General features: G+C 48.3%; 1 protein-coding gene across 5 annotated transcripts in view; it reads left to right on the top strand.

Annotated features, from left to right (window-relative positions):
* Positions 1 to 13,831, top strand: part of ARHGAP25 (Rho GTPase activating protein 25) — an 87,602-nt gene that overhangs the window by 53,478 nt on the left and 20,293 nt on the right. For 4 of the 5 annotated variants that reach the window (XR_012325666.1, XM_033838378.2, XM_073791296.1 and 1 more), the window contains 2 exons: positions 568 to 684; positions 13,617 to 13,824. Coding sequence is in view for 4 of the 5 variants with exons in the window: in XM_033838378.2 (XP_033694269.1) it covers positions 568 to 684; positions 13,617 to 13,824 (325 nt within the window). In the remaining variant the exon portion in view is untranslated. Of the gene's footprint in view, positions 1 to 567; positions 685 to 6,987; positions 7,184 to 13,616; positions 13,825 to 13,831 lie in introns of those variants that run through there. The other variant, XM_019942970.3, reaches the window with a different exon arrangement.

Below are 13,831 nucleotides of genomic sequence, written 5' to 3'. Positions count from 1 at the left end.
TTGTCCATCAGCTATGTATCAAGAGCCTACCACTTGCAATGTCTTCATGCAGGCAGGAGGGCAGTAATCCTGAACAGGAGGCACAGATTCATAAGAAAGGCACACGGTGCTCATTGCCCCTCCCTCCTGAGTTGCTGTTCCCTCCTCCAACCCCACGGCTGAGCTCAGGGTAGCCTAGGAAGGTATCCATGATTGGCATGATGGACTTAGGTTTCAGAATCGTATGGGCTGAGCCTGTCTCCTCTTGTACTGACACTGCCCCTTGAACTTCCTCTTAATTTTTGATAGGAAATGGCTTCTGTCCTCCATGGGGACAGATCTCAGCCCAAATCATCTCAGTTGCAAACCACTGAGTTCAATGATTTGTGTATAGGATTAGAGCTCCAGCAAAAACAATAAAGGTGCATAGATACTCAGTTGTGCTGAGGAAAATTAGATGCCTTTGTGCTGTTTGACCGCTTGTTTAATTGGACCAAAGAAGCAATTCAGGCTCAGCTTCCCCTCGCTGCCCCTTGCTCTGGCCCCTGACCAATGTATGACCTTCATTAGTGTTACTTCTTCCTCCAGCCTCATGTGACCAGAGTCGCACGGGACAGGACTCCTATGTCCTCATGGCCAGCTCCCAGGCGGAAATGGAGGAGTGGGTTAAATTCCTTAGAAGAGTCGCTGGCACACCCTCTGGAGGTAAGGACTCCTGCAGGCTTTCCTGGACAGGTGTCTGTGACATCTCAAGGATGGGAAGGAAGTCGTTTCAGACAAGAGCTTTCCTTGAACAGTGTTCAAAGAAGACCACCAGAGGACAACTCTGAGGCCATGCTCATTGCCAAGGCTCTAACTTCCCTCCCTGGGTGATGTCAAAGCCAACTCCAGATTAGCTGGAAGGACTGCAAGCCCTTTGCACTCATCGGCAAATGTGTGTGATGCCCTGAAGCAGTCCTTTCTCCTCTCTGGACACAGTGCTCTCATCTGTAAAACGAACGGGTTGGACCAGCTGACCCCGGTTCCTGGCAGCACTAACCTTCAGTGGTACCAAGAGCCTGCCCAGTTATGGGGGTTTGGGAACCCAAGAAGGTTGATGGCAAGATCTATGCTGAAAGCATAAGTTAGGCTGATCAACACAGGAAACTAAAGCTGCTGTCCAGAATTGGGGTGGTCACAAGGAGGAGAGGTTCCGGAATTGTGTCTGCAGTCTTACAGGTACACAGTGAATTCAAGGTTGAACACTTTTCTGGGTTACAGGTGTTTGAGTTTATAAGCTCAATTTCAAGGTTACAAGCTCAAGTGTTTGAGCTCTCTGAGAACACTCAGTGTTGTGTCCACACTGCAGGAGGGCCCTGCCTGTGAATAACTAATGTGAAAAAAATCTGAAATTAACAAACAGGTGAATTCAGTATGTGTTTTTTCCTTTCATAAAAATATGAAAGAACTGGTGACGCAATCTCAAGTGACCATTTTCCTTCAACTTTTTTAGGAACACACTCATTTGTGTCAACTCCAGGACAACGATATAATTTATGATTATTTATCACTTATGCTGCCTGTTATTTTGGAAATTATTTGGGGGGGGCTGTTATAGCTCAAATATTAAATATTTATTTGATTTCCCAATAACTTCTTTCAAAAATTATGAACATCTTAACAATTTTGTGGACATTTGAAAAAATATAGGAAAACAATCACTCCTAAGACTACCAGAGGTGTTTTTATATTTTCCTTCCAGCCGGTGTTCATATATACATACTTGTTTCTCAGGATGACAAACACAGGATTTATGCAGTTCAACACGGTTTATTTTCGAGCTTAATTTTCCCAAAGGGCTGTATAATCTTAATTGATAAATTCTATCCAGATGATGTTAAGCAAGAAAGAGGCATTTGCGGGGCAGGTGCAAGTTACTCCAAGAAACCAAGGGCAGGAACTTCCAGGAGGACTGAAGGGACTGGGGCTGAGAACTGATGTTTCCCTGGGGCCACGCAGCTTCCCATTCCACTTTTCTCTGCCTGCCTCTTTTTGTCTAGTTAACAGCCCTCTGGCGCTCACGCCCGTCCCAAATACTGCTGTGCCAGCCCCGGCTATCCTATATTTATCCCCGGAGTACCAGCAGAGGCTGAGCTCAGCCTCTAGTGCCTCCCCCTTCCAAACTCCTGGCTCAGCTGTGGTCAGGATCTGGGGCAGGGAGGAAGTCCTGCGGCCAGTGACCTGCCCAGGAGGGGCTGCGAGAAAAGAAGTGACTTGGTGGGACAGCCTCATTTGAGTACCTGCCTCATACAAACAGCTGCAACCTATTACAAAAAAGAGGAGTGTAGTTTCATTAACCATTTCCCAGTTCCTAAACACAGTATTTTTTATGGTGCTGATCAGGTTGAGATGAGCGGTTTATTTATTAAAGCTCTGTTACGAGCTGCTCAGCCCGGATGGTCTGACCTGTGACCTTCCTTACTGCCCTGGATTGTGTGAGGGCTGACATTTTCTGTTTTCCCTGGTCCAGTGCTTTCGGCTGTCTGCAGCGACAAGGGTAGCACATGTCGTCTCAATTATGTACCTGTTCTGAGCCAAAATGCTGTGGAGGGCTTCCCTGGTGGCGCAGTGGTTGAGAGTCCGCCTGCCGATGCAGGGGACACGGGTTCGTGCCCCGCGGTTCGGGAAGATCCCATGTGCCGCGGAGCGGCTGGGCCCGTGAGCCATGGCCGCTGAGCCTGCGCGTCCGGAGCCTGTGCTCCGCAGCGGGAGAGGCCACAACAGCGAGAAGCCCGCGTACCGCAAAAAAATAAATAAAAATGCTGTGGAGGCACTGTGACCGGCATCTATGCCCCGTGTGGTGCTCTGCTCAGCCTTGTCAGGGTGAACCGCTGCAACGGTCATAACCCACATGGGGATTTCTCCCTCACCCCACTTGGAGGCCACCACCGTCAGAAGCAAGTCAAGCGTAAGTCCTGTAGGCAGAGGAAAGTCCAAGGGAGGAGAAATAAGAGTCCAGCACTATTTATGTATTCAAAGAACAAGGTTTGGATTTGATGTGGCATCTCCGATTGAACCAAAATCAGAGATCTCAGGAGGAGAAGGCATTTTAAGACAGCAGAGTCCAGTCTGTGGTCTTGGGACAAGTCAGACATTTGCTCTTCCTGTTTGTAAGTCAGGAAACTTCAGACCTGAGGAAGTAAACGATTTGTCCAAGGGACCCAGCCGTCGAGGGGCAGGGCTGCGGCTCCTGCCCCTGGGGAGCCCTCTTTCGCCTTGTAAAGTGCCTCTGATCTGGGTCTACTAGATGGGCAGGGTGTGCCCCCTCACACTCTGGAAAGTCACTGAGGTATGTTGCTGCTGTCTTTTTGCAGCTCTTCATGAAACTTTCTATGACTTTTCCCACCCAGAACCTACCCGCTTCTCACCACCTTTGTTACTTGCCATCCTGGTTGAGGCGCCAGACTGCCTTGTTCGAGTTGCAGCAGTGGTCTCCAAACTCTCTCCACGCTTCCAGGCTCGCCTTCTTCTAGTCTGTTTTCAACAGAGAGAAGAGTGAACCTATTAAACCTGTCATCTCAAGACCCTTCTCTGCTCATCACTGTCTAATAGCTTCCTTTCTCTCTCAGAGGAAAAGTCGGACTCCTTATAATGACTCCACACACAATCTGCCCCCACCCCCATAAGCTCTCTGACCTTGTTTTCGAGAACCCTCTCCAGTGCCCATTTCACTCCAGCTTCACCAGCCTCCTTGCTCTTCCCCAAACACCCTAGGTACACTGCTGCCTCACGGCCCTTGCACTAGCTGCTTCCTCTGTCTGGAACCCTCCTTCCCCAGGGTGCTGCACGACTTGGTCCCTTGCTTTCCTCAGGTCTTTGCTCAAACTTCACTTCAGTGAGCCTTCCCCTGATCGTCCCGTTTCACATTGAACCCCTTCCCCACCAAGTCATTCTCATGCCAATTCTGCAGAGCGGAGGCTTCTTCCTGCCCCGACTCCTTTTCTGGCTCCCCTGATGGGAGAGAGGGTCCACATGTTTCCCGTGGCATACCTAACTTCTTCCCCGCAGCTCCTCCTGCATCTGAGCTGACTCTGGACATGTCTCTTATGTTGTCCGATTTGATTGTGGGACCAATTCCAGTGGGTGCGTGTTGGGGAGAGGGGGAGGGCTCCCCACACGTCTAAGCAATTCTTGGACACCAGCTCGGTGTTCTACAATTTAACTCAATTTTGATGCTGTCTACCTGGAGACAGCTTCAGATTTCACAGGTTAATGGCTCAGTCCTACAAAACTGCCCTCATATGCCTATGGCAAGTCCAGATTGTACCCTGTGCATCTAACCAACCAGCTACAGATAGGAAGTTCCACAACCCCCTCCTTGGGTTCAAATAATTTGCTAGAGTAGCTCACAGAACAGAGGAAACCAGTTTACTTACTAGATTACTGGCTTATTATAGTAGAACAAAGCTCTGGAACAACCAGATAGAAGAGACGCATAGAGAAGGTACGGGGAACAGGCACGGAGCTTCCATGCCCTCTCCCAGCGCCATTCTACCTGCACCTCCTTGGGTTCACCAACCCGGAAGCTTTCTGAACACATCCTCTCGGGCTTTTCTGGAGGCTTTAGTACATAGGCACGGTTGAGTAAATCATTGGCCATTGGCGATTGAACTCAATCACCAGCCCCTCTCCCCTCCCTGGTGGGTGGGACTGAAAGTTCCAAACCAATAATCACATGGTTGGTTCCCCCGGCAACCAGCCCCCATCATTAGCTGGGATCCAAAAATTACCTCTTTAACGTAACGAAAGACACTTTATCGCTCTCATCACAGGAAATTTGAAGAGTTTTAGGAACTCTGTGCCAGGAAGTGGGTGGAAGACGAAAAAATATTTATTATTATAAATCACAATATTGCACCTTGGAGAGCAGCTCTTTGGTGCATCTGGGTGTTCCAGCCTTTTCCTTCCTAGACAGCCAATTTATCTCTCTCTCTCTCACTCCCTTTTTTTTTTTTTTCTTTCTTTCTTTTCCTACCTTTTCTTAAGGGCCCAGCTGGAAAGGTTAGATTAATTTTTTCCCAGAAATTCTGGATGCAGTTCTAGGTTGTCCCGAATTACGTAGGAGAAAGGGAAGGGAGGTGATCACACCTCAACTTCAGGTGACTTGTTCCCAGGCTCCCAGCTGCCCACTTTCTCCAAACCACCTCCTCCTTTTAGTAAGGGGGCTCTGCCTTCCCTGGATCTCCGCATTGAAACCTGGTCTCCATCCCATCCCCAGGAGGCTGGCAGCCACCCTGCTAATTGTTACTCAGTCGGGACCTGCTTTGCCTTCTTCCTCTGGAGGATGGCCTCTGGAGTTTTCCTTGGGCCATCACTGGGCGCAGAAGCACGGCACTAAATTATGCATAATTCTGCTCCACCCAAGCAGGTTGAAAGACCCTGGGGCAGGTCGCATGGTTTAAGCGTCTTTGTGTGTTTGCCAGCACTAGGTATGGATCATATAAATATGGAATTGTTCTATGCCTCAGGTTCCCTTTCTCCCTCTCATTTCTTTAGGTCTCTGCAGCCTTCAGAGCAAGATTTCACAACCCACAGCCCAGCGTAACCTGTGGGAGTGTGGTCTCTGTGATTCACTGTTACCTCATGTGTCCTGCTTTTTCTCTGTGGCTAAATGGGACATTACGAGGGATGATTTTTATTTATTTTCAATAATTCCCTCACCTCCCTTCCCCTGAGATCCTAACACCAGATGGATACTTAGTTAATTCATTTACTCAACAAATATTTCTTGAGCATGTGTCACGTGCCAAGCACGGCACCAGCACTGGGAGTACAACAATGAGAGAGAGAAGAAGAGAGAAAAAAAGAAAAGACAAAGTCTCTACTTTCAAGGAGATCACAGTCTAGCAGAAGACACAGAAAGGAAACAAAAACCCCAAGGAAAACCATAAAATTACAACGGCGAAAAGTACCATGAAGAAAAAACTCATGATGCTATGTAGGGGAAAAAGAATGTCTTTGTTAAGAAGTTCAGGGAAGGCGTCCCTGAACTAGTGATGATTAAGCTTCTATCTGAAAGGCCAGTAGAGGCCAGCTAGGCAGAGAAGGGGGAAGAGGAGCAGTGTCCCAGTCAGAGGAATAGCATGTGCAAAGGTCCTGTGGCAGAAAGGAGAATGGGCTCTGGAGTGAGAGGAAGGTGAGAACAGTGGAGATAGCTGTGTTAAAGATGTGGGTCTTCATCCTAAAGTGGCTTGGATGAGGGTGGGGGTGGTGGAGGTGGAGAGAAGTAAACAGGCTTGCTTGTTTCTGTGGTAGCATTGCCAGGACACGGGAGTGAATTTGACATGGAAGGAGACTGTGGCGTCAAAGATGAGTCCTCCTTTCCTAGGAGCACGTGGAAGGGTGAACTTGGTTGGCAGCATCCCACTGCCCAGGACCCTTCCTGGCAGTCCTTCCCTGCCCCTGCCTATCCTGCCCACAACGCTGAGAGTCCATTTCAAGTCTCCTGGGCATGTCTAGTTGGCCTGCTGAACTCTTTGCTGAATCTTCTCAATGGGAGGGGGGAAATCATCTCATTTTACCCGGCAACCCACCTCCAAGATCCTTCTCTCTGAACGCTCCACTGAGCCACATGCAACTCAGTCACTTCCAGGGAAGGGTAGGCTGGCTTCATCAGCGCTAAGTGAAATCCTGTGTTCCTGCCAGAGGCTTTGATATATGGAGCGATGTTGGTAAGGGCTGTGTGTGGGATTTTTCTTTTTTTTTTTAACCCACGTCCCTGGTATTCCTTGAATGGCAGTTGACAATTCGCTGCTAAGTAAAAGGAGGTACTTATTTTTATTGCGGGGGCCTTGACAGCTTTATGTTCACTCTTTAAAAGCCAAGAGTCATGTGTGTAAAGGTGAGTGGGGAGGAGAAGCAGTGTGGGAAGGAGGAAGGGAGGGCCGGGGCAGGTGCCGACACATCCCATGGTTTCAGTGCTGGAATCAGAACCTGAGCAGTATTGACAAGCATGTGTTGATCTGGAAGCAAGAGGGGATGGTTCTTGCAGCTTGGGGAGGAGGGAAGGTCTGAGCCTGGCCCAGCAGAAAGTACGATTCCTCGGCCCCCGCCATGCCTCATATTCCCAGGATGCCGCGGTGGGAACTGGGCTGTGGCTTTCCTGCCCTGGCACTGCCCTTTTGCTGGAATTTCAGGAAGAAAACCCCCAAGCTCCAAAAGAAAGGTATTTCTTTCCTATTTTGTGATTCAATTCTTCCACGAAAAGACACTTCGCCCAGCTCCCCTTCCCTCTCCCGTCTGAGAGGGGGATGCTCCTGGGACTGAGCCTCTGGGGACGGGGCCAGTGGGGAGAAGGAGGAGAGGGGCAGGGTGGGCTCTCGGTGACCTGCGCCGGACTGGAGGTGGGGTGGGAGGGGCTCTTGTCCTGAATCCAGGAGTGTTGGAGCGATGATGAAGTAGGAGCTATATTAAAGGGAGGTGACAGCTAATCTTTCTACTTTTGCTTACCGGAACCAACACAGTGTTCTGGGGTTTTCCAGCAAATCTGGGGAGAGGGCTTAAGAAGTAAAGAATGGAGGATGGTTTGTGAGTAGAAACGGCGCAGCTCACCCCTCTCTCTCTTCCCTTGAGCCTTGCTGCTGTCTGAAATTTCACCTAGACAATTTTATTCCACTGAGTTTAAACAAGAAGGATTAAAGTACTGATTTTAGAATCACAGGGCAAATATGACCTTGGACAGATTCCTAATCTGATCTCAGTTTTCTCATCTATGAAATGGAACAACTGTAGGGTTCTTATGAGGACTAAATGAGAGCACACGTGAAAGCTTTTAGGGTAGTCTGTCATAAATTAGCTTAATTAATTAAATGTATTAATAATTAGATTACATATTATAATTAATTAAGATTTGTACCTGTTTAGGTGGAAATGCGTCTGTTAAGGGTGACGGGTCCAAAGCGATGAGCAGTTCCGGGTGGATGCGTGGCCGGCAGAGGTTAAAAAGGGTAGTAGGGCACTAGTTCCCTGAAGGACTGAGTGCAAGCTAGGAGGGCTTGGCACAGAAGGGGGAGCTGGGTTTCACCTCTCGGAATCCTTGGGGTGGGAAATGGTCGTTGAGTACCTGTCTGCCGTCTTCCTCCATCACTGGTCCCTTCCCTAGTTTCCCTGGATTTTTTGGGTTCATCTATTATTCCCTTATATTTAGGCTCTTTCATGTCCACCCAGGATCAAAGGGTAGCAATTAGGATCCACAAGTCAGCAGTAGGCAGAACTCACGATTGGGTCTTTGGAGTTCCAGGGATATGGAGTTCATCATATGCGATGTGAGATGAAAAGTGACCAACCCTGACCTAGACAAACTGAACAAACAAGGATGCCCTTTCTCTCACGTTAGAAGGGACCTGTGGATCCTGATGTCTCTAGAGCAGGTCGTGGTCATTTCTTGGTAAGAATAACTTGGACTGATTTCTAGGCTGGAGATGGAAAGTTTGGAACCTTTGACATATGGGTGATATTTAAAGCCATGAGATTATGAAGTAGACGCAGACGCAGAAGGAAAGGCCTGAGACACTGCAACCTTTAGAGGACAGGGAGGAAGCAGGAATCATCGAAGGAGGCAGGGAACGAGAGGCCAAACAAATAAATGGAGAACCAAAAGTCACGTGGGAAATTGTCTCAAGAAGGAGGGGTGATTTGCTGGGTCACATGTTGCTGATGGAGCAGTTCAGATAAAGACTAAGAATTTGACCCTGGATTTTAGAAACGTAGAGGCCATTGATTTCTTTGACAAGCCCAAGTTTGAGGAAGTGCTGAGAAGAGTACATTTAGGAGAGGAGAGATGGGCAACAGGAGGAATGGAAGATAGCAGGTAACATCACTTTGAGGACGAGTCTGTCGTGTGGCAGGTTCTGTGCCAGGAGGTAAAAATAGATGGTGAGCCAGGCAGGCTGTCTGCCTCTGAGGAGCCCACAGTCCAGTGGAAGAGAGATGCTTAACTAAATCATCATAAAGGGACACGAGAAGCGATGAGGTATGCACAGGGAACGCCATGAGCACAGCAGAGGGAGTAACCGGTTCCCTCTTAGAAGAAGGTGTTTGAATTCAGGCTGCAGGAGAATCAGGTTTCCAGGTGGGCAGGAGGGAGGGCTTTCACTCCAGAGATTTTCTGTTTTTGTTTTTTGCGGTACGCAGGCCTCTCACTGTTGTGGCCTCTCCTGTTGCGGAGCACAGGCTCCGGACGCGCAGGCTCAGCGGCCATGGCTCACGGGCCCAGCCGCTCCGCGACATGTGGGATCTTCCCGGACCGGGGCACGAACCCGTGTCCCCCGCATCGGCAGACGGACTCTCAACCACTGTGCCACCAGGGAAGCCCCTTCACTCCAGAGTTTTTAAGAGAAAGACTGTTTTTCCTTCTTTCTATCATAATCTCCAGCTACCAAAGAAGCTGGTCCACAGCAGACGCTCAGTCTATATTTGCCAAATGATTTCATGAGTTGCAGTGGAAGGAATTCGCAAGAAAAAGAACTGCAAAAGAAACCATTACAATAATGTGGACAGTACGAGCGAGGATAGAGAAGAGAAAGAGTTTAAAGGGGATTTAAAAGGTCCTGATCTGTTAAGAAGGAAGGAGGGTTGTTGCAGATACTTTGAATGCTCACACTTTTGCTAACTGGATTAGTTGAGGGCGGGTACCTTGCGTTAATAGCTTTGTACTCTCAAGGTCTAGGAGAATGCGTGCTGCTTGACTGCTTGATTGATTGAAGGCTATTGCCTGTGGGGAAGTGTGTAGGAGAAGCAGTGATATGAGAGAGTTGGGGATGGGATGAGAGTGAGATTAGAGAAGACAGTGGGAGAGCTGCCATCAGATGTTGGGCTTATAGGCACAGAAGAGGGACAGAAAGAAATGAGGGAGATAGAGATGATATAGAGAGAGAGATTGGACCAGGTATGCAGATTTATGTGTCAGTTTATAGGTGATATCCAAATGCATGGAGTTGCATGAACTTTCGCAAGGATAACATCTAGAATGAGGAGAAGTCAGAGTCGGAATGCTAGGAGATGACACACTGAAGGGGCAGGTGGAGGAAGGGCAAGTACTGGAGCCTGCAGAGCAGCTTGCAGAGAGATGAGACTAGAATGAGGGTGGACTGTTTCACAGCCACATAAGGAAAAAGTCTTGGGGAAGGAAGGAGGATCAATACCACAGAGTCTTCAGAGAAGACCAGTAGAGTGTGGAATGAACATAGGTCTGATCTGGCCATTAGGAGGGCACGAGAAATCTTAGTGAGCAGATTGGATGGGAAGATGCAGCTTGTGAAACAAGGTTGAGATGGATTGAGAGTTTACATGAATAACAAGGGAAACAGTAGAGGCTATGAGGGTGGATGACTCCCTCCAGAGGTAGACATGTTTTTCTATGAGCATATTGGTGAAGAGAAGAAAGGCAGGTATTAGTTGATGGCATGAGAGCAGGGGTGGGAGATGATTCTTTAATAAATTGGTAAAGATTTAGACTCACATGCTCTTTCAATCTAAGATATAAAAGAGGAGTGAAGACCTAGGAGAGGTGAAAAGGATGGAACCCACAGTTCAAGAAACATCATCTTAGAGGAAAGCACAGGGTACTTTTCTTCCCCTGAGAGAGGACAGACAGACGGACAGAGGAGGAAGGATAGGAGAGGCAGAGACTGGAGACCAGGGGGCTCTCTCATGATGCCCTTCATTTGGGGAGATAAGCGAAGGAGGAGACAAGGTCACCTGCTGAGGCAGAGGGGAGGGGATTGCGTGGTGAAGATTTGGACTGAAGGTCTTGTGGAGATCGGTATGCTCTGTACGTCTGCGGCCTGAGAAAGGCATGGAGGGAGTGGTGGAGATGCTGGACGGAAAAGGAATGTTGGAAAATGAGTGTCTTGAGGAGAATGACATTGAAAGGCCTGACTGTGGACATGGGAGGAAGAGAAGATGAACACAGGACACGGCTGAGAGACTCGGTTGAGGAGAAGAGCTGGTGGGCTGGCTGTGCAGAGGGCTGGAAGAAGGAACTTGATTCCAGATCGTCTGCCTTGGGACCTCAGAGTTGGAGATCATGTTTGATAGCTCTGACGTCTCCATGACGGTATCCTTCTCCATGGGCATCCAATGGGCTCCTTGAGCCCAAGTTTCAACTGCTCTGAAACACATCTGCTTCTCCCTTTGGGGTGCCCTCCCTGGACCCCTCAAAGGGAATTTTACAAATGTCTCCTCGTCTGTGTTTTGAGTCAGATCATTTTAATCATTTCCTTCCAGTTTGGTGAAAGCAGAAACCTAAGGCTGTATAGTTCCTCACATCCTCTAACTGTTTCTCATTATTTTGCATGGAGTCCTTTCATTTTCATAACTTGGTAGTAAGCTAATTGAAAGTGAGAACCACATCTTACAGTCCCTCCTTTTCTGTATAACCCATTTCACGTGACCTGCTGTTAACACATGCAGGGCACTCAGTAGATGTTAGTGTGAAGCTGGATTCATTTACTGATGGGGTCCCTACTATTGTTTAAACTATAGAAATGCCCAAATTGTCATGAATCACGGAAAGCACTTGCTTAAAGATGACATCATTCATTAAGTAATTCAGCAAAACTGGTTGACTGTCTACGGAGCCCAGGCCCCATGCTAAACAAGATAATAACAAGAGACCCCTCCCCATACTCCCGGCCTCAGGAAGCCTACAGTCTTGCAGAGGGCACAGTACTTACAAATGACAATAGCACAGTGGAAAAGGGATTGGGGTATTACAGAAGGGATACAGGCGCACAGAGTGGCAATGGAGCCCCTCGGGCTGGGTCAGGGAAAACTTGGCAGAGGTGATGATATTGAGTCAGGCCAAGGAACACATAGAATCTTAGTAGACAGGGAAGGGAGAGATAAACAGACTGCCTCAGCAAGGGCATGAGGACTAGAGAGCACTGTGGGCTTTGAGATCATCAGGTTGAGGTGTCAGATCAGGCAGAAAGGTAGGTAGGAGCCAGTACAAATGCCAACCTGGTTTTCAAATTTTAGCCACAGAAATATTTAAGCAAACAGTCTCACTGGAATGCTGAAAGTAAAACAGACAACAACCCAGCAGGTCAGGTTGGGAGGAGGGAGGAGGGAGGCCCACGTGCTCAGCTCCTCCGAAATGCTCTCACCTCTCAGCATCTGAGGGGCCTCTGAGGAACCCCTGGAGCTTTGAAGGGGGAATTTGAAAATCGCTGCTGTGGCAATTGGGGAAGAAGTGGGTGACTATTAAAAACAAGGACAAACGTGCTCAGGTAGACCATTTGTTTAAATAGCAGGAGGGTTTTGAACAATTACAGGAGAGGAGACCACAGCAGGGGGAAGTGAGAGAGGAGTCCAGCCTGGCCTAGGGCAGCGGGAAGTGGGGAGGACACGGTGGATTCCAGAGAGATCGCTGCAGCTCTTTACATGTGGCATCCGCGTTAATTAGAGACTGGATAAAGGGGACCAACCAGAGAGAATCATGGGGGAAACCAAAGGGCTTTGGAAACAGTGTCCTAGCGACTGGAGTGGTCAGTGTAACAGAGCCCTAATTATGCCAGAGAGAAAACCAGGCCGGACAGAGCTGAAACCATGACTGTCTTCTGAATCTCCAGGACACAAAGGCATGGGGCCCTGGGGCCCTATGGGGCCCAGCCAACCAGTGTCCTGATTTATAAACAAACCTTGTTACACTGCTGGGGTGGGGAAATTATAGAGCCAAGTGCTGACAGGGCTCAGTGGAGATGGTCCACACATGCTGAAGGGAGGAAGGGAGGGAGGGAATTACACTGAAGGCAGTGTAATTTGGAAAAATATTTTTAGAAAGCAATTTGCATACTGTAGTCATTAAAATGTTCAAACCACTTAAACTAGGAATTCTACATGTGGGAATGTAGAATGCCCTAAGGAAATAGTCCAAAAGAAGGAAGAGCCTAGGTTCATCCATCCAAATGTTAATTAATCAATTAATTGGGAATTATACATTGCACTATATACATTCCAGGAACTCTGCTGGGGGGGTGGCCATGTTTGCTGTGGCCATGCTCATAATAGTAGAGCCCGGTAAACAACGTAAATTATTTAAAATGCCGCAATGGTTTAATACAGTATGAGACATCCGCATGATAGACCATTATGCCTTAAAGCTGCATGACACAAGCAGAATTCAATTGCTTCTCTTGAGTTTACTACCTGGGCTTGAATTCTGACTGTACCGTGTGCTGGCCCCTGACCTCGGCAAGCTCATTAGCGCCTCTAAGGCTCAGTATCTTTCATCAGAAGGCGGGCACAATGATATCAACATCTCATGGGATTCCTGTCCAGATTAAATGAGAATCTGGTGTACACATTCAGCATGGTGTACACAAAGGTGTACACATTCAGCATGATTCCTAGCACAAAACAAGCACTCATTAAAAGCGAGTTGTTATTTTAAATATGATAAATGTGGACAAACAGAAAAAGACTGACAGACTGCTTCAAGTGGACCTCCCCCAGTTTATAGCCCCAGGAAATATTCTGTGTGATTTGTCTTCTGTGGTTTGTTTAGACAATCAAGACATAGACAAAGCACTTTGACCTATCAGTTCCTCCAAGGGAAGTCAGAGTGACGGGCAGGCTCTGCTTTTTTCTCTTCCCAGCGGTGTTCGGCCAGCGCTTGGATGAGACCGTGGCCTATGAGCAGAAATTCGGCCCCCACCTGGTGCCCATCCTGGTGGAGAAGTGTGCCGAGTTCATCCTGGAGCACGGCCTGAACGAAGAGGGCATCTTCCGACTGCCTGGGCAGGACAACCTGGTGAAGCAGCTGAGAGATGCTTTCGACGCAGGGGAGCGGCCCTCCTTTGACAGGTATGCC

This window comes from Tursiops truncatus, chromosome 14 (genome assembly GCF_011762595.2).
Source record: "Tursiops truncatus isolate mTurTru1 chromosome 14, mTurTru1.mat.Y, whole genome shotgun sequence".
In the NCBI taxonomy this organism is placed as follows: Eukaryota; Metazoa; Chordata; class Mammalia; order Artiodactyla; family Delphinidae; genus Tursiops; species Tursiops truncatus.
The sequence above is the reverse complement of the archived record's forward strand: the minus strand, read 5'-3'. Positions and strand labels throughout refer to the sequence as shown.